The sequence below is a fragment of the Zophobas morio genome, unplaced genomic scaffold (assembly GCF_036711695.1).
Source record: "Zophobas morio isolate AGI-343-1 ecotype UQ-CSIRO unplaced genomic scaffold, CSIRO_AGI_Zmor_V1 ptg000030l, whole genome shotgun sequence".
NCBI classification, from domain to species: Eukaryota; Metazoa; Arthropoda; class Insecta; order Coleoptera; family Tenebrionidae; genus Zophobas; species Zophobas morio.
Genome location: NW_026972135.1, coordinates 7,040,801 through 7,063,520, shown reverse-complemented (window position 1 = coordinate 7,063,520; position 22,720 = coordinate 7,040,801). Strand labels below are relative to the sequence as shown.

At 35.4% G+C, this 22,720-nt stretch overlaps 2 protein-coding genes and 2 non-coding genes across 9 annotated transcripts; all 4 read left to right on the top strand.

Annotated features, from left to right (window-relative positions):
- Positions 1-630: 630 nt before the first annotated feature.
- Positions 631-14,363, top strand: LOC135138812 (uncharacterized). Of its 2 annotated transcripts, XM_064068833.1 has the most exons (7): positions 631-1,763; positions 12,429-12,877; positions 12,930-13,091; positions 13,142-13,558; positions 13,617-13,820; positions 13,870-14,224; positions 14,277-14,363. In XM_064068833.1, exons 2-7 carry the CDS (start codon positions 12,565-12,567, stop codon positions 14,347-14,349), a joined length of 1,524 nt encoding a protein of 507 aa, XP_063924903.1. In that variant the 5' UTR covers positions 631-1,763; positions 12,429-12,564; the 3' UTR covers positions 14,350-14,363. The 2 variants fall into 2 exon arrangements, with proteins under 2 accessions (XP_063924903.1, XP_063924904.1); XM_064068834.1 differs by lacking the exon at positions 631-1,763 and having other exon boundaries at positions 10,123-12,877; positions 13,223-13,558.
- On the top strand, positions 4,837-5,027 carry LOC135139171 (U2 spliceosomal RNA). Its single transcript, XR_010282136.1, has one exon. It is a non-coding gene; the product is annotated as a U2 spliceosomal RNA (small nuclear RNA).
- On the top strand, positions 6,789-6,979 carry LOC135139165 (U2 spliceosomal RNA). Its single transcript, XR_010282132.1, has one exon. It is a non-coding gene; the product is annotated as a U2 spliceosomal RNA (small nuclear RNA).
- A 783-nt stretch (positions 14,364-15,146) lies between the features above and the next one.
- Positions 15,147-19,268, top strand: LOC135138195 (uncharacterized). 5 transcript variants are annotated; one of them, XM_064068113.1, is made up of 4 exons: positions 15,147-15,259; positions 15,855-15,962; positions 16,028-17,382; positions 17,437-19,268. In XM_064068113.1, exons 2-4 carry the CDS (start codon positions 15,894-15,896, stop codon positions 18,128-18,130), a joined length of 2,118 nt encoding a protein of 705 aa, XP_063924183.1. In that variant the 5' UTR covers positions 15,147-15,259; positions 15,855-15,893; the 3' UTR covers positions 18,131-19,268. The 5 variants fall into 5 exon arrangements, with proteins under 5 accessions (XP_063924183.1, XP_063924179.1, XP_063924182.1 ...); XM_064068109.1 differs by having other exon boundaries at positions 16,028-19,268; XM_064068112.1 differs by lacking the exon at positions 15,147-15,259 and adding an exon at positions 15,342-15,468 and having other exon boundaries at positions 16,028-19,268.
- The last annotated feature ends 3,452 nt before the right edge of the window (positions 19,269-22,720 follow it).

Sequence of the window (22,720 nt, the reverse complement as noted above, 5' to 3'; positions counted from 1 at the left end):
ACGAGTGGAGCAGGCAACAGTTTGCTGGAACCACTACAAATCCGTCAACTCAATTGGCCATACCTAATCGGGGTTGACTGATTGATGGGCACCCATATCCCATGCTGTGATGTTGTGGGACATTTACTAAAAAGGTGTTGGTGGATAATTTAGTCGGAAAACAAACGCGAACGGGAAATAGATAAAATGTTGTGCGAAACAAGCGGCAAAAGTTGAAAGGGTGTTGAGGGGTGTAGCTATCACTTATTAGTTATTATTTATTAGTAATCGGTTCTTGAGATAATTTGGAATAATCGGTGAGTCCGCTGCTTGTCATTATTATTTCACTATTACATCCCAAAATTAGAAAATGAGTCGTCAGACGAGTTTTCTAAGAGATGAGTGCTCTAAAATTATATTAATCTCCAATTATTTTTTAACAGTGATTCTCATGGCATGTCTCAGTGTCGTACGCGGCATATCTAAACCTTATTTTATGTAACGTATGTATTGATAACAATTTTTTTATTATTTGGACACTTCGTGTATTATTGTAATAATAATAAAGTAGCATAAAATTTCATTCATAAGACCGTCGCTATTTTCGTTAGAATCCATTATTTCGTTTTCGGTTTTGATTCAAAAGGTCACACTTATTTGTTATATTGATTATGGTTTTAGACGTAAAAATATTGGTCTTTGAGTGCCGACAAAGAATTTAAAGCCCAGGCTGGAATGGTCCGTTAGAATAACAGATGTACGAGATGCGACACTGACCGGGACGGATGGCAAAAAAAATCGCATGCACAGAAAAAGTTCTGGTTCGGGTGAAATTTTAGCGGGAAAATATTATTTTACATTATTAAGTAGGTAGTTTTCGAGAAAAAAACCGCAGAAACTCGGTGTAAAAATTTCCAAGGGTGTGTGTTACTTGTAAGACAATTTTCCATTTACAAAGTTTTAATTTATTAAACGGGAAAAATAAAAAATGTACAAAACATGTAACTAAAGCACCTGAAATGTTTAAAACATTCAAATACACTCGTGCTTCATCCTTATTTAACGTTAAATGATATAAAATACAGTCGAATTGTGATGTGTGGTACCACCCGAAGTTCTCGGCCGCTCGGCTCTCGTCGGGTGTTCGGTACCACCCCCAATATTATTCATCACCGCCCTCCTGGACGAACGGGTGGCGGACAGAGTCACCAACAACCCGTCAACGGGCACGCGTCGCAAAAACACATAAATATTTTCATTATCAAATATATATATTGACATGTACATAATAATCAATAAATCGTTGTTAAAAGTGCACGTCGTTCCACAATTAATAATCACTACAGTTTCCACATTGGTCCTTCGAGCCGGATTTTAATACCGCGATTGTATTATTCCGAATTGAAACGCGACGCGTGGTAGTGACGTTCCGTGGAAGCAGTGGACAGCATTTCTGAAAAAGGAAACACCACCCCATGGAAGAAGTTTTCAACTAACAAATTCCGTGGAAGCAGTGGGCAGCATTTCTAAAAAAGGAAACACCACCCCGTGGAAGAGGTTCATTCAGCGATCTCCGTGGCAGCAGTGGGCAGCATTTCCGACACAGGAAACACCACCCCGCGGAAGAGGTTCATTCAGCGATTTCTGCGGCAGCAGTGGGCAGCATCTCCGACGAGGAATCACCACCCCGTGCAAAAATCTTCAACATCGGAACTAGGGCTTTAACAAGAGGGAGTCAGCACACGTTCAGCTACACTCTTATAAACCACTGAGAGAGGAGAAAGGTTAGTGGCTCTTTTGTCCTAAGATTTCCCTTTTTTACCATATTCGCACGGCTAGCTTCAACGCGTATTTGTGTATCTATACATTTTTAATTGGCTTTAAGGTTCATTAATTATTCAAAAATATGTCTAAATTAGATCAGCAAAAAAACAAATTGAAAACCATTGATGACACATTGAAACGAATAGAGGAATATGTACAGTCATATAGTCCTGGGGTCTGTATCAATCAATTAAAAGCACGATTATCACTTCTTGACGGAATTAGAAACGATTTTAACGAAACTCAATACCAGATAGACCAACTTGAAAAGGGGGCCGCAGAAGCCTATGAAGGCTGCAGATCGGAATTTGAAATTCGTTATTGCGATGTTGTGTGTCTTATAAACGATATCATAGAAAAAAGTCTCGCGGTTTCGGTTCCATCGACTTCTTTATTGCTTAACCCTACGGACGGTAAAAATCCACGAGATTCTAATGACAGCATGCAGTTGAATCTACCTGTTTTAAATATCAAATCATTTAGTGGCGATTACAAAGAATGGTTAAATTTTGAAAATTCGTTCAAATCGGTGATAGATGAGAATAAGGCGTTAAATAATCGTCAGCGATTTCAGTATTTAAAGTCTTCCTTGCGCGACGAAGCCTTGCGTACCATCGAATCTTTAGTTATTAACGATGAAAATTATAAAGAGGCATAGAGATTACTAACTAATCGGTTCAAAAATACTCGTTTAATAGTGCAAGATCACGTAATGTCCATTTTAAATGCTCCTAGTATAAATAAGCAATCACCATCCTTATTGCGGGCTCTTGTCGATACGGTGGTGTCGAATTTAACGTCTCTAAAATCATTAGGAATAACGGTGGACAAATGGGATGCATTACTTATTCCTATCATTGTAGAAAAGTTGGATTATAGTACAAAACGTGAATGGCAACTTTCCCTCGATAAAGATGTACCTACCGACTTACAAACAGTTTATTGACTTTCTAGAAAAACGTTGTTTAATGTTGGAATCATTAAGTTATATGTCGAATAATAAAACATCATATGAAGGAAAGGTTTATCATAAACAAAATAATTATTTCAACAAATCAAAGACTGTTTCTCACATAACCACTAATAAAAAACAAGCATCTTGTTCAATGTGTAAAAAATCATCTCATTTAATTTTTCAGTGTATAGATTTTTTGAAAATGTCAATTCCCGAGCGTATAGCGCAAGTTAAACGTCTTAAATTATGCATCAATTGTCTCCGAGAGAATCATCAGGTTGCTACATGTCGTACCAGTCATAAATGTCAAGCTTGTAACAAAAAACATAATACGTTAATACATACAGACGAAGCTGACGCCGATGAAAATAGTTCAGTAACTTTAAGTAATCATTCGTCTAGTTTATTAAAATGCTCAGATTCCGTTTTACTATCAACGGCTATAGTTCTTATTAAAAATGCTAAAAATGAATATGAAACTTGTAGAGCTTTGTTGGATCCAGGTTCTATGTCCAATTACATAACTGAACCGATGATTAAAAAACTAAAATTGAACACGAAACAAATAAATATTCAAATTAAGGGTTTAAATGGAGCGGCAAGTTCTTCTCAAAGGCAAGTTCTAGATGTGGGTATAAAATCTATTTATAATGCATACTCAACAAAAATAAATTGCATCGTGGTGAACAAAATAACCGAAAATCTTCCGTTAGTGTCTATCAACCCCTCATCTTTGGAAATTCCCAAAACCATAAAATTAGCAGATCCCAAATTTTTCCAATCGGGTACAATAGATCTTTTGATAGGAGCCGGCCTTTTTTGGAATTTACTTTGCATAGGCCAATTGTCCTCGCCGGGCAGTGGGTTAATATTTCAAAAAACACATTTAGGGTTTATTGTGGGAGGCCCTCTCGGTACCATAAACTTACCGACAAATTTTACAACATGCAATATTTCCATATCCGGACCCGACCCCGGCTTAGAAATCCAGGCAAGAAAGATTTGGGAATTGGAAAAACCAGTAATTACGGCGGATTACGATAAGAATGCGTCTAACGAAGAAGAAATTCTTTGTGAAACCCACTTCCGGGAAACTGTCCAACGGGACCATGACGGGCGATTTATTGTACGGTTGCCCATTAAAAATAACAAAATAAATATTGGTAATTCACGAAATGCAGCTCTCAAACGCTTTTTTAGTCTTGAAAGGAGTTTTATCAAAAACCCACACGTTAAAACAAATTATGTAGATTTCATGTTAGAGTACCTAACACAACTGCAATCAAGATCCAAATGGCAGAAACAGCAAGAGCATTACAGAAGAAAATGTACCACCTCTCACATGGAAAACCGGACGGAAACTGTTCATGGACTCACCAAACGCGCCTTACGTAAAGTGTGCGTTTTACCCATAGTGCGCGATCAATTGACATTACTTATGATGCGAACTGACTATTATAGGGGTTTTTCACGTTTAGACATTTTGGTACAATTTTCAATTTTCCAGGCTACCCCTCTAGGCCAGCCAGTCGTAATATGTTGAAGGACGCACCTTCAAGAGGGGAAGTCATGTGTGGTACCACCCGAAGTTCTCGGCCGCTCGGCTCTCGTCGGGTGTTCGGTACCACCCCCGATATTATTCATCACCGCCCTCCTGGACGAACGGGTGGCGGACAGAGTCACCAACAACCCGTCAACGGGCACGCGTCGCAAAAACATAAATATTTTCATTATCAAATATATATATTGACATGTACATAATAATCAATAAATCGTTGTTAAAAGTGCACGTCGTTCCACAATTAATAATCACTACAGTTTCCACAGTGATACTGTTTACATGCGTGCGTGTTTATGCATTTACCTAGTTGAAACACCTGAACATGACTTTCATTTAAAACAAAGTAAAATCTGTGGAACTTTAAAAAAATACTTAATTTTATACGAGAATGTGGGTTATTGATCGAGCGTAGTCGGGCTAGTAAGTACAGTGACGGGTAGATACCGCTGACGCTTACTGTTGCCGGACGGATAAATTCGGTTTTGGTATATCAGTTTTTCGAAAATTTTGAGTTGTTATCGCTTCTCGGCCTTATGGCTAAGATCAAAGTGTAGTATCTGTTCTTATCAGCTTAATATCTGATACGCCCCGCATGCGGGGCCAGTATATTAAACTGATTTTTGGAAATTGACGGAGGCTAGGGGCTTGCTCCACCTCCGTCGCGGGTTGGCCCGGCATTGCAGTACAGTCGGGATCGGCCCACCTAATTCAATAAAACATAAGTTTTCGTCGATACTTTCGTGGTAAAATTACGAATAAGTTTTAAGATATTCGAAAAACTGATCGCAACACTCGGTGAAATTCAACAGTCGCTCTTGATTGCGTCGTGTCTATTAAGCACAATGCGCAGACGCTAAACGCACCTGTTGCTTGTTGTTGTGTACTGTTGGAAACGGTCGTATCTTCAGCCTCTTTCAGTTCAAAAGGCCTACTTGACATGTCAAATTACGGGCCGTCATTCACATAGATCGACGAGAGACAACCATTTTAACACTCAATTTATCGCCATTCAGAGACGGGGTCTGCGAACATGTGGCCTCGAGCGGGGACAAGGTTCAAGATTAATGATAATGTAAGGTTTGAGGAACCGAATGGGGTAAAACACAGACCACATACATCGGCCTTTCTAGAAAGCTGGTTGTTGGGTCCGTTTCAAATACTTTGTCGCCCTGTAGGAACGAAAACACGATATCATCCCTCTGGACATCAATTTTCGGTGCTGCCATCTGATGAGCACAGATATTTTGTGTTGAGAACATTGCGGAGGGTAAGAACGGACCCTTAAACTCGTGCACAGACTAATAAATAAAAAAATAAATAACGATCGCAAGCATGGAGACAGGTCGAGGAGGTATCATGTGTTGTTGTTAAGTGTTCAATTGGTTGCATAAACTGAAAGAATTTAGTTGAAACCTGACAATTTTATTAATACAAAATACCCCAGGTATTTTGTGTGAGACTTAAAATTACCAAATTTTGAGTATGTCGTAGATATTTTGTCAAATTTTGAAATTGTTTTGGATTACTTAGAAAGAAACCATGATGTGCAATTTGAGAGAAAAGGAAAAACAGAACTGGCCCCGAAATGTTAAAAATTTCTGATTAATCTATTAATTTACAAAAAAAAAATACAGGTTCCACGTAACTATTAAGTCGCTTCATGCTAGAGTTATGGAGGGGATACCGGACTTTAAAGTTGGACCCAGGACACTAAACACATGGATTAGAAACGTTGGTTTTAAGTTTCATAAAAATAATAATCGATTGTTTCTAATGGAGAGACCATCCATTAAGCTAAGAAGAACAAAATTTTTGCGTAAATATCAGCATGGAGAAGAATGTAGATATATTGTAGTTCGCGCTGGCAATAAACTCGGATTTACTGAAGGAGCGTCTCTGGATTTCAAAGCAAAAACAAAGTCTGGTGATTATCATAACATGAACCAGGAAAATTTTGACAAGTGGTTTAAAGAAAAATTAATATCCAATCTTCCGGAAGGGTCTCTTATTGTAATGGATAGTGCAACTTATCACAGTAGACTTATGGTGTTTTTTTTAGTTTTGATAAGTACACTATACTTATATTTTTGTTTTATTTGTAGGAACAAATCATAGATTCGGCATGGCAAGCGGAAAAGATTCTGGAGAATTGTGAAAGAAATCAAGTCGTTATCAATATTAATGCGGGGCCAGTGTATTAAACTGATTTTTGAAACGTTATTTAATTATGTTTCAGATTCGAAGATTTTTTACGTTTTCCCGTTCTTGATGTTTTTTTGATTTGTAGGGTCGGTAGTAGCAGCACCTCCCCTCCTTCACCCCATGCTGTCACCAATGCGAATGCGGGTTATTGAGCGAGCGTAGTCGTGCTAGTAACGAAAGTGACTGGTAGATACCGCTGACGGTTGCTGTTACCGGACGGAGAAATTCGGATTTTGTATATCAGTTTTTTGAAAATTTTGAGTTGTTATCGCTTCTCGGCCTTATGGCTAAGATCAAAGTGTAGTATCTGTTCTTATCAGCTTAATATCTGATACGCCCCGCATGCGGGGCCAGTATATTAAACTGATTTTTGGAAATTGACGGAGATTAGGGGCTTGCTCCACCTCCGTCGCGGGTTGGCCCGGCACTGCAGTACAGTCGGGATCGGCCCACCTAATACAATTAAACATAATTTCATCGAACATATTCGGGACAAAATACGATAAAGGGCAAAATCACTGAAAAGAAAAAAATAAAAACTAACATGTTTTAGGTGTAATTTTTTGTTAATAGATTAACACTACAGGATGTTAAAAAGCAATTTATAATAATGTCCGCGAAAATATTTTAATAGGCAGCAAATGAAGGACTAGATTTTCTTTCTAAGCGAGGAACAGTTTTAATTATAAAATAATAATAAATTTTAATACGTTAATAAAATTTATTTGGCCTTTGTTGAAAGGAAAGTGGTTACAAATACAATTAAATGAGCATTCAAAATAACTTAATTTTCTACAAAATATGTTTTTTGGCTTCAATACTACACGTAATTTGGTGCATCGACGAAATGCCTGGAATGTTGAAAATATCTCTGTAACGCGTAGTTTTTAATTTTACCTGCTGTCTTAATCGCATCTTTTCATTTTTGTCCATGTCATTTATTTTCTTTCGATTTTTTAGATTGTACTCCGTGTCTTTCATTCTTTTTAAATTTCCATCTTTTTCCGACATTCTTACACGTTTTTTTTTTCTTTTCACGTTTATAGTCTCGTTTTCAGCTGCAGTTTTCTTCGTTTTCTTAAACATAAAATAATATGGCCGTTAGCCACTATAGATAAGAATTTATCGGTAAAATTAAAAATAAGGGGACCGGCGTTACAGGGGACCGTCGTCACAAAATACGTTTAATATATATATTTTGTAATTCGCAATAATCTGAAATTTAGCACATAACCATTTAATCAAATTGTTTTCAATGCTTTATTGGACAAACATAATACTTACGCTATAAAATTGAAAATACCGTTTATATCAGCGGGGACCGTCGTTACTTTAGAAAACATATTTTTTCAAATTACGAATAAATGATGTAAATAAAACGTGAAAACTACAACAACAAACAACTTAACTGTTTGGCCATTTTTTTCACTCACTTTGTCAACTTGTCAGAAGCAGTCACAACTTCTTCAGTTAAAAGCAATGATAACAATATCCATAAATGCTTACCAAATCTTAAATGATGCATTTGTAGGTACACATTTATTTATTTTTTTTGTACAACAATAAAGCAATTAAAAGACTTTTAATCATGTTTAAATAAATGTTCACGGTATTGAGTTTACAAAAATAAATTATACATAAATAACATGAATGCAGCAGTTGCCCACAATACGAAGCTTTTTGTAAATATCGCCTGGGGACAGGGGACCGGCGTTACATTTTTTAAAAATTTTATGGAAAACTGCAACTATGTATCACTTAATATTAGTGAACTGTGTAATATCTAATAATTATAAAGTCATTGTTTGTGATAAATTCAATATTTAAGAAAAAATTAAAAGAAAACACAGATAAATGTGGTAGGAACACGTTTTTGCCCATTATCGTATTTTGTCCCATTCACGGTAAAATCACGAAGTTTTCAGATTTTCGGGAAACTAATTGCAATATTGGTGTTAAAGTTCAACAGTCCGGCACGTGCAGGAAGTACAGTGCGCAGACGCTAAAACGCACCTGTTGCAACTGTTTTTGGACGAAACGGTCACATCTTCAGGCCATTTCAGACAGGATTTCAGAAAACAAGTCTTGATCTTGACATGTCAAGTGACTGTATTCTGAAATATTTGAAATTTGACAGTTTAGTTGCATTGATTTTGATGGTTAAAAGCTGATCTTCTGGTGGAATTATTGTAGTTAAGTGTAATTTTCACAGAGACATTCTGAAATACATTCTTCATGTTTTGATGGGACCATTGTTTACTCTTTAATTTTTTTATAAAAAATTAAAGTATATACCAGTAGCAAGGGACATAAGGGAAGCTGTTTCATTTCATCGTAGACAAATAAAACATTTATTAGGATTCCACATAGTTTGTACTGTAGATACCGAAAAGCAGGTATTAGAAGTAATTTTCTTAAGAGCCCCGTGAATAATGTGTTCTTTTTTCAACGAAAATTAGTGCATTTTCAGAATTCACTATATATCATATCATTGATATCAAGTTTATCGTTATTACTAAAAAAGAGTACCACATGTTCGTTCAAAGAACGTTATTAAGTGTAGTTACTAAAACATAAATACCGCTTTTGGTTAATCGGTACTTATCATTTTCAATAAACAGTATCAATTTTTACTGAACAGCTTTGTTGCTGATAATCTAAACAACGAAGAAAGAGACGAGACTCCACTTCCCTGGTGTATTGAGATCATAGGTATCTGCTGTGGTGTCAATCATATGGGGAAGATAATGAAAACGGAGACTTATTTAAGAATAATATGGATGTTGCACATGATGATTTAAAACAGTTTCTTTAAAGTTGTGAGTACTTTTTAGAGACTGAAAAGATACGAATAAAAAATATAACAAAAATCGTTTCGTTGCTTTTTTTTTATTTAAGAACAGTACAAACTATAAAAAAATCAGTACCAGTACCACTAAGTTATTGACGTCTTATTCATATGTATAAAGAATATTTTGAAATGATGTTAATTTATGAAGAATGTAAACGCTATGCAGCCACTGTGTTTCGTCGTTTGTGGCATCTAGCAAAAGAAGATGAATCTTTTCAGCCTATTCGGGAAGGCCTTCCTGGGGCTCCACGGATTGTACGCGTAGACAGTGAAGAACAAGTGGCACACATGAGTGGAGGTTCAAGATCAATCATGCATCGTATCCTTACAGACAAAAAGCTGCATGCTTAGGGGAAACCTACCTATGATTGCATACTTAACTTTGACACCTTAGTATAACCTCCTCTATGATTTTAGGGATTTTTTGTGGGTAATTTAAACGAGCAATTATATTGAAATTGATATTAATTCATCAAATTTTCAATATATTCAATATTTATTTTGAAAAAAAATTAGAACCAAAAACCATGAAGTGTGCCATCATAGGCAATACTCTTCTTATGATGGCACACCCGAATTTTTAGAGTTTTTTTTAAGTAATGTTAATTTTTATTAAGAATTGACGGGCTATTATGAAAGTAATAAAATAGATTTAAGATACAGGACTACAATTTGTAGCAAAACGAATCAAGAAACGAATAAACTAAATAGAAATCATCAAGTAACGAAACATTAAGGCAAAACTTAACAAAAAAAACTTATTCACAAGGTTCGCAGATGAATTGCTTCATTCTTTTTTCAACACCCGCGCACTCACTGTGGCACCAGGAACCACAACTCTGACATGAAATCCACATTTCTCTTGTTTTCGACCTAGAGAATATATCATTGCAATATAAACATGCAACATCGGCTTCATCGTCATCAAGATCTTCAACCTTTTCATTATCACTGACATAATTCGTTTCTTCTTCAACCAAAATCTTCCTTTTTGCTTTTCTTGATAACTTTTCCCTCTCCTTTGTTGTTTTTCTTCTACTTCCTTTTTTAATTCATCAATGTCTGGCGTGGAATTTATATGTCCTTTTTTACTAGGTTTTCTTAATCTTTTCCTTGAAGCTCCAAGTGAAGCTTGCGGCAATGGAGATAGTTCCTGAATACTATAATATCTTCGTTTCCTCGTTGACGGAAATCTTTCTGTCATGGACTTAGCTTTGGCAAATCCTGATGTTGAAGGTTCAACTTCAGTAGCTTCTGGTGTTCCAGAGCCTAATTTAGGCAGTTCAACGTCTGCGCCTCCTTGTTGTGGTTGTTTTTGACCATTTTGGTCATGTTCGGTTAACGGTCTATCAGTTGTGAAAGAGGATTGGAACATCCAGTCAGGAAAGATGTTGTCATCGAAGGGATATATTCCTGTTTTGGCAAACGCGTGTACTGCATTTGCGGGTGTAGCAGCCTTCAAATACGCTTTATTGAAAAGCCCAGCTACTTGGAAATGTGTGACGATTCTAGCAGGATGTTGTTTAAGCCAAGTCTGAATTTCTTGGCCGTAATAAGTTTGGAGAGGTGAAAAAAAACCTACATCCAGGGACTGTAGCCGGTGGGTACAATGTGCGGGAAAACAGAATAGTATCACACCATTATCTTTCGCGTATTGTAGCACTTCTAGGCTTTTGTGGCTGCTGTGGCCGTCCAATAAGAGTAAAACCTTGTTTTCATTCGAAGCTTTAGTGTAATGTACAAAATGTTCCAACCATTGTACAAAAATCTCTGAACACATCCAACCGTTTAGTTGACAATAGGCTTTGCTGCCCATTGGAGCGTTGTCCATCAGCTCATTCAGATTCGTCGATGTTGTAAATATTTTCTGGTGGAAAGTTATATTTTTCCATAACCTCGTTCAGAGATTTAAAATATAAAGCGATATTATTTTTATTGAAGGCTTGTGCCCGAGCAGCTGAGGTGTTTTCAGGCCTTCTGAGAAATATCTGTGGATTTCGTTTTAAAAATCCCTGAATCCATTTATCACCACCTGTTTCTTTTTCTTTGTTAAAAGGGTTTTTTATATTATTTTTAGATGCAAATTCGAAAATTAACTTCTTTAAATCTTTTAATGTTAAACCGAAGAATTTAGCTTCCATATCCTTTATATGTTGAACAAATTGATCTTCCATCTCCCGACTAAATACTGGTCTTTTACCCCCCAAATCTCCTTTGGTAGTGTTACAATTGTTTTTAAATCTTCTGCGCAGTGTGGTAGCAGGGACATTGAAGATTTTGGACGCTAATTGCCATCCCATCTACTTTTCGCAAAGCCTCTACTATGTTTTTTTTCCTCCCATAACTGCGTCTTAGCCTTACTGGACATTGTACTTGAGGCTGCAAGTGACATTCCTCTGTCATAAAAAAAGACTTCTCAGTTTTTATGAGAGTCAAAACCTTATACCTATGATGGCATACTATGCCATCAAAGGAAAAGCTTTGGGATGCCATCATAAGGAAATTCGAGGTTTTATTAAAATCAGTCTCTGTATTTTTTCATTTACTACACAACCCTAAACTGGCACCTGTATTACATGTGTCATATGTATAGAAAACATGAATTAAATTGGTGCCCCTGAGTTAAGCATAATAAGAACATGATTTCAAATTGATTAATATGTAAAACTTACTTCGAGAGTCAACAATATTTCATTTATTTTTCTGCCTTTCAAGAAACAGCCCTACACTCACACTGCTTTGTAGACATTCATGTACCAGTAAGGATAGCATCTTGAACAGGTGATTTGACCGCGAAATTCAAATGGTCCAAAAAATTTGAAGGCATGCCATCATCATAGGCTGGTTTTCCCTATTATTGACGAAAGTGCAGCATCTGCGACGACCCGACTGTGCGACGAGTGCATTTTGCTCAATGGTTATTGAGGTAAAATGAATCACTGAAATGGAGGCGGGGTGGGTGGGCGCGGTCCGCCCTCTATTTAAAATACTCTAAAAACATCCTGAACGATAATTATAATAAATTTCCTCAATTTACCCTAAAAATGCAATTTCAGGGCCATCGTGGGACTCATAGACGACGAACTAGACAATCGACTCAACCTAGCGAATATCAAAGCCGAACCTCTGAACTCTGTAGTTCATTGAAATAAAATCTAGTGACTTTTCACCCGTTTTTTATTTGTCATTTATATGCCATTTATGATCTTCTTCCTCCTTGTAACAGTCTCATGTACGAATGAGGCGGCAGATTTGAATGTAGGTACCACACTCTTCACTAAAGCCGACAATTGCAAGGAATGCTGGTCTTCGGAAAGTCTCGCCCTGTTAACTTCTCGTATGATCCTGGAGGACTTGCTTCCAAGCACGTCCATTTTGGTGATCGATTCGAACGAATTCGTGAGCGATTTGGTGGAGTACTTTCGAATGATTCTTGAAACGGTACGACAAGAAACTCATGGTAAAACTAAACACATAACGTTGCTAGCTTTAACAGATTTACTAGGTATAAATTTTAACTCTTGAAACAAGTCTAGTGGTTTAGCGTTTATTTTTAGGGGGTTATTTACACCACGCGGTTCTCCCTATAGCCAAATACGCGTATTACGCTGGACTGATCGATTACGACAGCATGGCCACGTTATTGGGGCTTTTTGACGAACTAAAGTGGTTCCTGAGGACGAACGGACAAGGATGGGCGAAACCTCTACCTCAAAATAGTAAGTCACGTGGGTACTACAATAGTTGGCTACAGTGTTTGTCCACCCAGTGGAGAATTTCGAAATCCAACGAATCCCTCTGCAACCCATTTCCGATAAGGACCAATGCGCTAATTTAATTTTTGTGGAAGGTAATGCACCCGACGAAAAATCCAGTCGTTGTGACGCCACCATCCCTTTGCCCTTTTTCGATTCCATTACTCGCCCTAGCGCTATTGCTCTCCCTACGAAAACTTGCCCTTTGTACAACGTCGAGTCCAACACTTCGAGTTACTTGGTGATGAAGTTCTTCGTCACGTCTTATAAGTGTCTTCAGTGGAAAAACGTCAAGACTGAAAACATGGGGAAGTTTCAGAATGAGTTTTGTCACTGGATCGAGGAACAGATTCTTCCGCGTCTGCAGGATGAGAAGTTCTATTCGGCGTTTGGGGGTGTGTTAAGGGTGAGGAATACTTTGAAAAGACTCGGTAAATACAAACTATAATTAAAAGTAGGTATAGTTGATCAAGAACAAAATTCTCTCAGGTGTCACTCAAAACAACCTGGAGAAACAACTGGACGAATTCCGGCACGCCGCAGATCAAAGTCAAAACGAAAATCTAGCCCCTACAAATAGCCAAATGAGCACATCGTCCATGATTTTGACAGCCGTGTTAATAACAATCTTTGTTTGGTTCCTTCTAGGCACACTCTTCATCTGCTACAAAATGCGACAAACTAAACAAAAAGGTCGTAAGTTTCAACGTTGACTTAAACTAATTCAAATAGAGAGTTACAGGTACTAGTTCTTCTCCTGAAGGAGGTGAAAAAACAACAACTTGTTCGTCTCTAATCTCCAGCAAGTACTTCTACCCAGAAAAACCGAAGCTTTGTGTGGAAAATAAAGGTAATAAAGGTGTTCGTCGTCATGAGATTATTATCAAGGCGTGTCGATGTGACAATGCCAACGACGAAGAAGAGGGTGATGAGACCACCCTGACGCCTGCCAGTGCGGGGATGGCGGACTCTTCGCACACTGATGGTCGCTTGCCGTCCATCACGGAAATGTCTGAACAGTCGACCTCGACGCCTAAACGAGCAAGAGGAAAAAGGTCACCTGGGGGAAGCACGACCGCGGGTTCGAATGATCCAAAGTAGTGTGAGGTTTTTTTTTTTGGGGGGTTGTAGTTGATGGTTGTTTTTTAGTCGCACTGTGGTGAAGAAGCAGCTCTTTGATATGACGGATTCGGAGAGTGAGGACTCTACGGAGCCGCCGTGAGTGTGAGATATATAGTGGGTTTATATTGTTTTTAATAAAGATGTTTTTACAATCTGGTTTGTATTATTCGGGTGAGGTAGTCACACACGGAAGAAAAAAAAAAATAGATACTAAGTACACTATTAACACTTTGAACAGTTCTTTGCGCAATCGAAGAAATCTGAAAACCTATTTTGTATTATTAAAATTATAGATTATCTCTCTTAATTTGACTATACTACCTAGTGAAGTATTGAAGAACTGCCTGTTTTGTTAATTCAACTGTAGTAATAATAAAAAATTGCAGACCCTTTTAAAAAATTATTTTTTTTTATTTTATGAGCAATACAGAATAAACAAAAAGTCGAAAAGTATGGAAACTGGTGGAGACCAATTGGAAAATCGGGTCAGGTCAGGTCAAATCAAGTCAAGTCATGTCAGATCAGGTTGATTTTTCTTTTTGATTTTTTAGTTTTACAATTTTTCAACTTTTAAATTTTTCGATTTTTCTTTTCACAGTTGTTTGATTTATCGATATTTACAATTGTCAGTGTAAAAATAAGCCCTAGGCAGTGACTATGTATTTAACATCTATACTCACTGCCCTAGGGGAGTTTTATTTGGTATCAACTTAGTTCAACAGGTGGTGGTTTTTTAATTTTTGAATAAACAGTACATCGAAAGATTGTCACGTATTTAGAAATTAGTTTGATTTGAATGAACAAAATTGAACAAAATGTTCTTAATGTCATTATTTTTTATGCGGTTTCTGCGTGTATTCTGTGTTGCCTATGCGGCAATCATTATGGTCGGTACTGTCAGTACGGCGGGTATATGTCTGCGTATCACGCATAGATTTTGTTCGTGGTTATTAGATTAGAAAAGCCGTAATCTCGAGTGTATTCTGAAGGTCACATGTGTCTTAAAGCTGGTACGTTGCATTTTGTTTACTAAATTTTATCAAAGTGCTAATCTGGAGTAGATTAAAAAGACAAAAAAGACACCAACGTTATCCACATGTGTAAATACTTCAGTAATTAACTAATTAGTCAACGATTTTATTAACAATCCTCCTTGCAAAATCGTGGCGAGGTGGGAAAAACCTTGTATCGTGAGTCAGTGTATTTGATTCCACTGCTCGTTTGTACATATTTGTAAGGATAATATTGTTATTTTATTTGACGCAATTTGTAGAAATAATGCATTTTTATTTTCTTGTATGACGACGAAGAAATGGGTAATTTTTATACACGAGATATTTCAATGTAATACGTTATATCTAATTTATAATATTTATCGAACTGAGTAAGTTTCCTGTACATTATTGCGACACTTCTGTATTTTATTTTGAGTGTATTTTGTGTTGCCATTTATGTGTTTTCAACTTGAATGTTGAATATTTTTTCCCGGACACTTCTTAGAGTGATGTGTGTACCAAAACTACGTCATTATGATTTTATATATAGGAAGAATATAAGATTTGAATTTTGTAAATATGAATGTCATATTTTATAACTGATTTTCAGGTTCCGGTATCCACTCAGTGAAGAGTTATCAATATCATTATGGAAGACGTGGTCGATAGGTCCGAAAAAAAATTACACACAAACACAAATTCATCACGTACAGAAAAGGTATTACAATTTATAGCTTAAAGAAGTAAAACCACCGTTGGTGTTTTTTTTTTGTGACGTTTTAGAACTTTCGGAAAAGACCTGGTACCACCGACAAAGGAAAGAAGTACGAAAATATGATAACTGCCAACATCATTCTTCACATGGTACAGCGGGATGAAGTAAAAAACTTCTACGTCTCCTCGGACGATGCAAATTTTGGAGCATTTGATGATGTGGTTGTTGAAATGGAGACAGATGAAGGAATACAGACAAAAGCAGTGCAATTAAAACACAGCAACAAGCCAGGAAGTTTAGGGATACACCGACTGGCAAGCGAAAAAGGAGATTTTAGCCTACTTAGATATTATAAATCGTTCCAAGAGATAAACAAGAAACCACATCATTCCATTTTGTTCACGAACCTTAAATTTAAAGTTTCTAAAGACACAAAATTTCAGCTCGACGGAAAAGAATTTTTCTTGGAACCTTACAAAGTAGAAATTGCTGATGATTGTTTGAAAATTTCTCAACATATAAGTCACTGCTATAAGTTCCGAATTCGAGAAGACCAAGATGATGCAGTGGTTCATTCAGAACTTCAACAGTTCAAGACATTTTTTGAAAGCTTTAGTCTTTATTCTAACCAAGAAAGTCTGGAGACACTTGAAAAATCGACAGCGAGTAACTTCGTGAAGACGTTCTGTTCTAATCAAGAAACGTTCGAAAAGTACGTTAGAATTATATCTGAGTGGGATATGCTAGAAGGATCAAAAATAAAGTTAGACAAGAAGCTGATGCAACGTACAATTGCGCTTTGTCTGTTATCTCCTTACGTTGAACATTTTACTTCTGGTCCAGTCAGCGACAAAGGGAAAATTCTTCGAGAAGCAATTTGTTCATTTGATATTACGCTGTTGGAAAACGCTGAGTGCGATGTGGTGAAAGAGTTGTGGGACGACTTGGACAAGAATGTTGACATCAAGGAACTAAATAGACTGAGATCTTTTTATCGCCTTTCTCCTAATTATATATCCAAGATAGAAGATCTAGATGGGAATGTGTTGGCGCAGTTGTTGTGGTTGATGGAGAAACGTCCCCTAATTGTAAAAGAGCACGAAAATATCGGAAAAGCTATTCAACTTTGTCCAGATGGTAAATTCATCTTGATTGGTGAAGGAAAACGGGGAGAATGGATGAAAGGTCGTTCCGTGTTTCAGAACTTGATGGACTTGAAATCAGAAGACAATTTGTATGAAACAGTGATGCAGAATTTTACGATTTCCTTCCAAGGGAAAGGTTTGCTTAATCTGATGGATATATGTGGAGGAAATGAAGAATTTTTAAAGAATATTATTGTAAATAATCTTTTAGGAATGATAGACGGTCCACGCTTGATAGATGGGAAAAAAGAAGTTCTTCCCAATCCTTACATCGAAAGGTATTTGTCGTTAAATGTTATAGATATTAAATATTTAAAACATGTTAATCGTAGTACGGTAGTTATTCTAAATTGTGCAGATAGTTCTAATGAAGTAGAAAAACTTCCAAATATTACACTGACAAACATCGACGATTATTTAAATGAAGCAGAATGCAGAACTCCTGATGATCCAATTTTCATTATAAGTAAAAATCATTGTAGCGAGTCTGAATTTGAGAAAATATGCTCCAAAACTCCAAAATCAAAAACTGTTCATTATTTCAAATTTCTTAAAAACAACATTTTAGAATGGGTCCGGAGCAAAGGCGATGTCGGAGATTTGCAAAATTATAAATTAACTAATCATTCTAAAAACGAAAACGAATTCTGGTCCTCCGAGTTTAGGAAGAACATTAATTTAGTAGTAGGTGATCCGGGGATGGGTAAGACTGAACTAACAAAAAGCTTAAAAAATAAGTGTTCTTCTAAATTCTGGACAGTACTTATTAGCCCTCAAGAAGTGAATTTATTTTTTAAACAATCAGAAGAGTGTAAAGTATCAAATCATGTAAATTTATTTGAAAAATTCGTCTTAGACACGAAATATCAATCTCTTAGAAGGATAGACAAAGAATTTTTTAAATTGTGTTCGGATCAAGCGCGTGTTTTCTACGTGTGGGATGCCCTTGATGAAATTTCTACTAAATATTTGGAAGACGTATCAGATTTGATTGTTTTGCTATCAGAGAAAGGATTCATCCAATGAGTTACCAGTAGAAAACACTTGAAATCTTTCCTTGAAAAAAAATTTAATACACTTTCGTTGAACATAAGTCAGTTTAACGAGCACGAACAAGAAGATTATATTAGGAAACGTCTTGATTGTATCGTTTCAACCGACAACATAGAAAGTGCTGTTCAAAAAATTAAATCTAGTTTTGCTTTCATAACACATGTCGATATTTTAGGAATTCCACTCCAAATATTTATGCTCACAGAGATAGTTCTTCAAAACAATGACAAATATTTAAAATTATTTGGCGATTGTTGGCGCTTGACTGATCTATATCATTATTTTATAGAAGAGAAATTCAACATCTTCTATCAAAATAAGTTGTCTCTTAACATCCAGGATTCTTATTCAAAACGTGTGTTTAACAGTGATAAAGAAAAAATCTTAACACACTATGCAAAACTTGCAGTTAACCTAATATTTTCGGACTGCGAAGATATTAAATGTCAAGAAGATACAGACAGCAGTTGTCACGAATACGAATCCATTGGTATTATAACTGGTTTCCAAAATAACACACCGCTTTTTTTGCATGCATCTTTTGCGGAATATTTGACTGCCACGTATTTTTTGAAGAATTTTCAAGTTATACCTGGGGATATATTTTTTCATCAGAAGTATGACAACGTACGATTTTTCTTTGATATGTTGTTGGGAAAAAACTCACCAGTTCACACTGCAGTCTTGTACAGAAATTTTGACGCTCTAAAGGGTTATGACGACAAAATATCAACAAGTACAGACGGCGGTGGAAGAAGTGCTTTACATTTGATTTGTTCGTGGGGACAACGACATTCCCGTCGACCTTTAAGAAGTTCTAAAATAAACAGAAATTTCATATACTATACTTCAGTCAGTATATTGTATTTATAAAATTCTACGTTACATTATATTCATATGTAATACTCCCTATGCACTAGATTTTTTAAATCTATTTAATTTCGAGAATGTAATCGTTGTCGTGCAATTGGGTTAGACTATTATCTGTTTTATTTATTTAATATGGCTAGGCTTATTTGAGATAACTGTATTATTGTCTTAATTCTCTATATTTCCATTTTGTCTTATAATGTTATATTGACGTTTACCAAACGTACTGTCCGTTTTTTGTACTAATGATTTAAATAAAAAAAAACTTTGTATTTGTTTATTGTAACCGGATTTTAATAGGCTATCAGTCGTCGCCCGCAAAATCGGTTTCAGTGAGAAGAATCATTTTTTGTAACTATGCAACCCAAAGTACCGATCCACCGCAGATACCGACCCTAAAACACGAGAGATCATGGTCATTGTAGGGAGTCCTTCATAAAATGCAAATCGGTAAACAACACCAGATAAGCTTATTTATTTTCAAATGAAGGGTACAGGGAAATAACCATCGAAATCCATTTGTATGTATTTTGAAAGAAATTGAGTTGCTAACACAGCTTTTTATTTTCTTTATAATGTTTTAAAAATATATAAAATAAACTGTTTATGTTCAAATATAACAGCAAAAAAAATTGGTGGAAAGTTGTTTCGACAGAACTTCCCTCGCACCTAAAATACAATGAAACATATCCAGCATTTTCGAGTTAAATTTTTACTTTAGGTACACAATTTGGTGATGAAATCATCAACATTTTGCAAGGACACGTAAATCAATGTGGATTAGATTAAAAATAACAGTATTCCAAAAATTTCTGGAAAATGGAGTGAGTCGAGACTGATTTAATCAATAGAATAAATTGACTCATTCATTAATTTTTTTGAGCCACCTAGGTATATAAACAAATCTAAAAAATATGAATGCAATGATAAATTACAAGTAAAAACTCATCATATTTTGCACATTTTTAGTAGAATTTATTCGGCAAAATTTTGAGATGACGTTATCAATTTTTTAGTAGCATAATCCTGAACTTGTGGTTTATAAATACATATTGAGATTTTTCGGCTTTTCGGTTTTTCGATTTTTCAACTTTTGATGTTTCAATTTTTCAGTATTTTAATTTTTGACATTTTAAATTTTTCTATTCAAATTTTCGATTTCTCCATTTTTTTATTTTTCGATTTCTCAACTGTCCGATGTTTCACTTATACGATTTCGCAATTTTTCAATTTTTCGATATTTAAATTTTTCAATTTTTAAAATTCTAGATTTTTCGATTTCTCGAGTTTTCAGTTCTTCTATGCATATTTCAGTTTTTCAATTTTCCGAATTCATTAAATTTCTGATTTTCAATTTTTTTTTAATTTTTCGATTTTCCAGTTTTTCGATGTTTCGATTTTTCAATTATACGATTGTTCAATTTCTAAATTTTAGATTTTCCAATTTTATTTTTTTGATTTTTACATGTTTGGACTATTTATTATTGCTAAAAATAAAAGTAAAAAATAACTACGAAAATTGTGACTAAAAATATGTAAAAATTAATAGAAAATAGAACACATTGCTGTTAAAATATTAAAATAACTGTACTTTCCCAAAAAAATCTATTGCATGATTACTGTTCGACTAGTATTGCTAATTTAGGACGTTAGTGTCAAACGCAATGAAAGAATTAATTGTTAGTTAAACAAAAAAATAGCTGCGTGTCAAAATCGAGTGAAACATATGAGATGTGTGTAAACAAAAGCATCTAAATAATAACTATTTCCCGCAGAATTTCTGGAGGTTTATAGAGTCGACATTGGTCTGAGCGCGCTCCGGTCTGTGGATCATACAAGTTCTCGGGCGACGATGTATCTTCGAATAACTTTGTTATTTGAAAAGCGAAGGGATCCTAATTGTCATGCTTCCCGCTGTGCCATTTTGACCGGTACCGGACTAATCCGATTACTACTCGCACTGAGCTACAAATATTTATTAAAAGCTATGTACTTGTCTGAAAAATATCTTTTCAAAAATTATTTTTTATAAATAGATATATAACGTCGAAGATAAATATGTCACACATTTTATTATAGATAAAATTTAATTATTTTTACGCTTAATAGAAAAAAAATAACGGCACGTCATATGAACCCGATTAGAATACATACATAACATTTTTATAGTGTTATTGTTTGTAGTTTTATAATCTTAGGGATGGTTCCATGTAAAAGGTCGCAACAATGTCTAGGTATTGTTACTTGCTCTTTGTTTTGTAATGGAATGAATAATTTCTTCCTGCAGAGCATATTGAACTCAAATTATCTCAAAAACACACTCATTGCTCGAAAGTAACGCATATAAACTTACATCAAATTGCTGTATATGTACTTATTAAATACAAACACTTTTTTAATGTGCTGAACCGATAAATCTACTTCACATATTTTGTCAAATATTTCGAAAAGGCGCCAAAAGGCACATTTCAAATTTTAAGAGATTTGTCACCAAACTTTACATTGTAAACAGTTATATGTACAATAAGCAATAACTAATTGTACGTAATCCCTCAGACATTTGGGTGTTCAGACCAGGTGATATTATTTAGAAAAACAAATGTTAGTTTTTCACAATTTTGGCCACGTATTTTCAGTTTCGTCCCACTGTGCATGTACCTGTGGGGATTAACGCCCCAAACTGGAAAAATATAACTGCCTTCAAGGAACGCATTTAATATTTTCATAAGATTAAGTTTAATTTCACTTGCAATTGAATTTCGGAGGATAATTTTATTCCTTTTTCAAATTTTTGGTTTACCTCTGCCGATATCCCGTTGCGTTCTCGAACAAAAACCATCCATATGGAATGAAAGTAATTTAGCACGGAGAAGAATGACAACAGCGATAAAAAAAATTGGTCTAAAGAGTTTAGACAGTACTTCCCTCGCTGTCGGAAACTTGACGACTGCATGCCCATTGTGTTTTTTTTCTCATTACATTTTTGTAGTGGGAATTTAAAAAAAAATTGCGATGACGTCATCAACATTTTTGCAAGGACACGTATATCAGTTGGGATAGATGTAGTGTAATACTAAGAATAAAATTATTATATTCTCAAATTTTCGGGAAAATGAATTGGGTCGTTTGAATATTGATTTGTAATAATCAATAAAATAACGAAACAATTTACTCACGTATACCTACGTATCAGAGGCAACTGAAAATCGTGTATGTATAAACATTGTTAATTTAAGATGACAGGCGTAACAGCATACGTGAGAGCCAAACACAGAAACTGTAAACAAAACGACCGTCGGTTTTATTGCTTCGACTTCCGCTTATTATATAAAACATTGGGTTTTATTTTAATTCTTGACGGTGAAATTCACAATTGGTTGATTATAAACATGTCTATTTCACATTCGCGGAATCAAGTGAACGCATAAAACAAATGCAGGTCTGTAATGTTAAAGTCGATGTAAATAAGCGTGCTACCCTTATGTTTCAACCGAGTTTTTCCTTTAACAAATTTTGTGTCTACCAAATTGGGTTGGTTGGGGTGTAATACTAATAATAAGTGTTGCCTTTAATTTAATCAATAAAATAAATTGACTTCATTAATTTTTTTGAACCACCTCTTAAGAAAATCTAAAAAATATGAATGGAATGATAAATCACAAGTACAAACTCATCATATTTTTTGCATTTTAG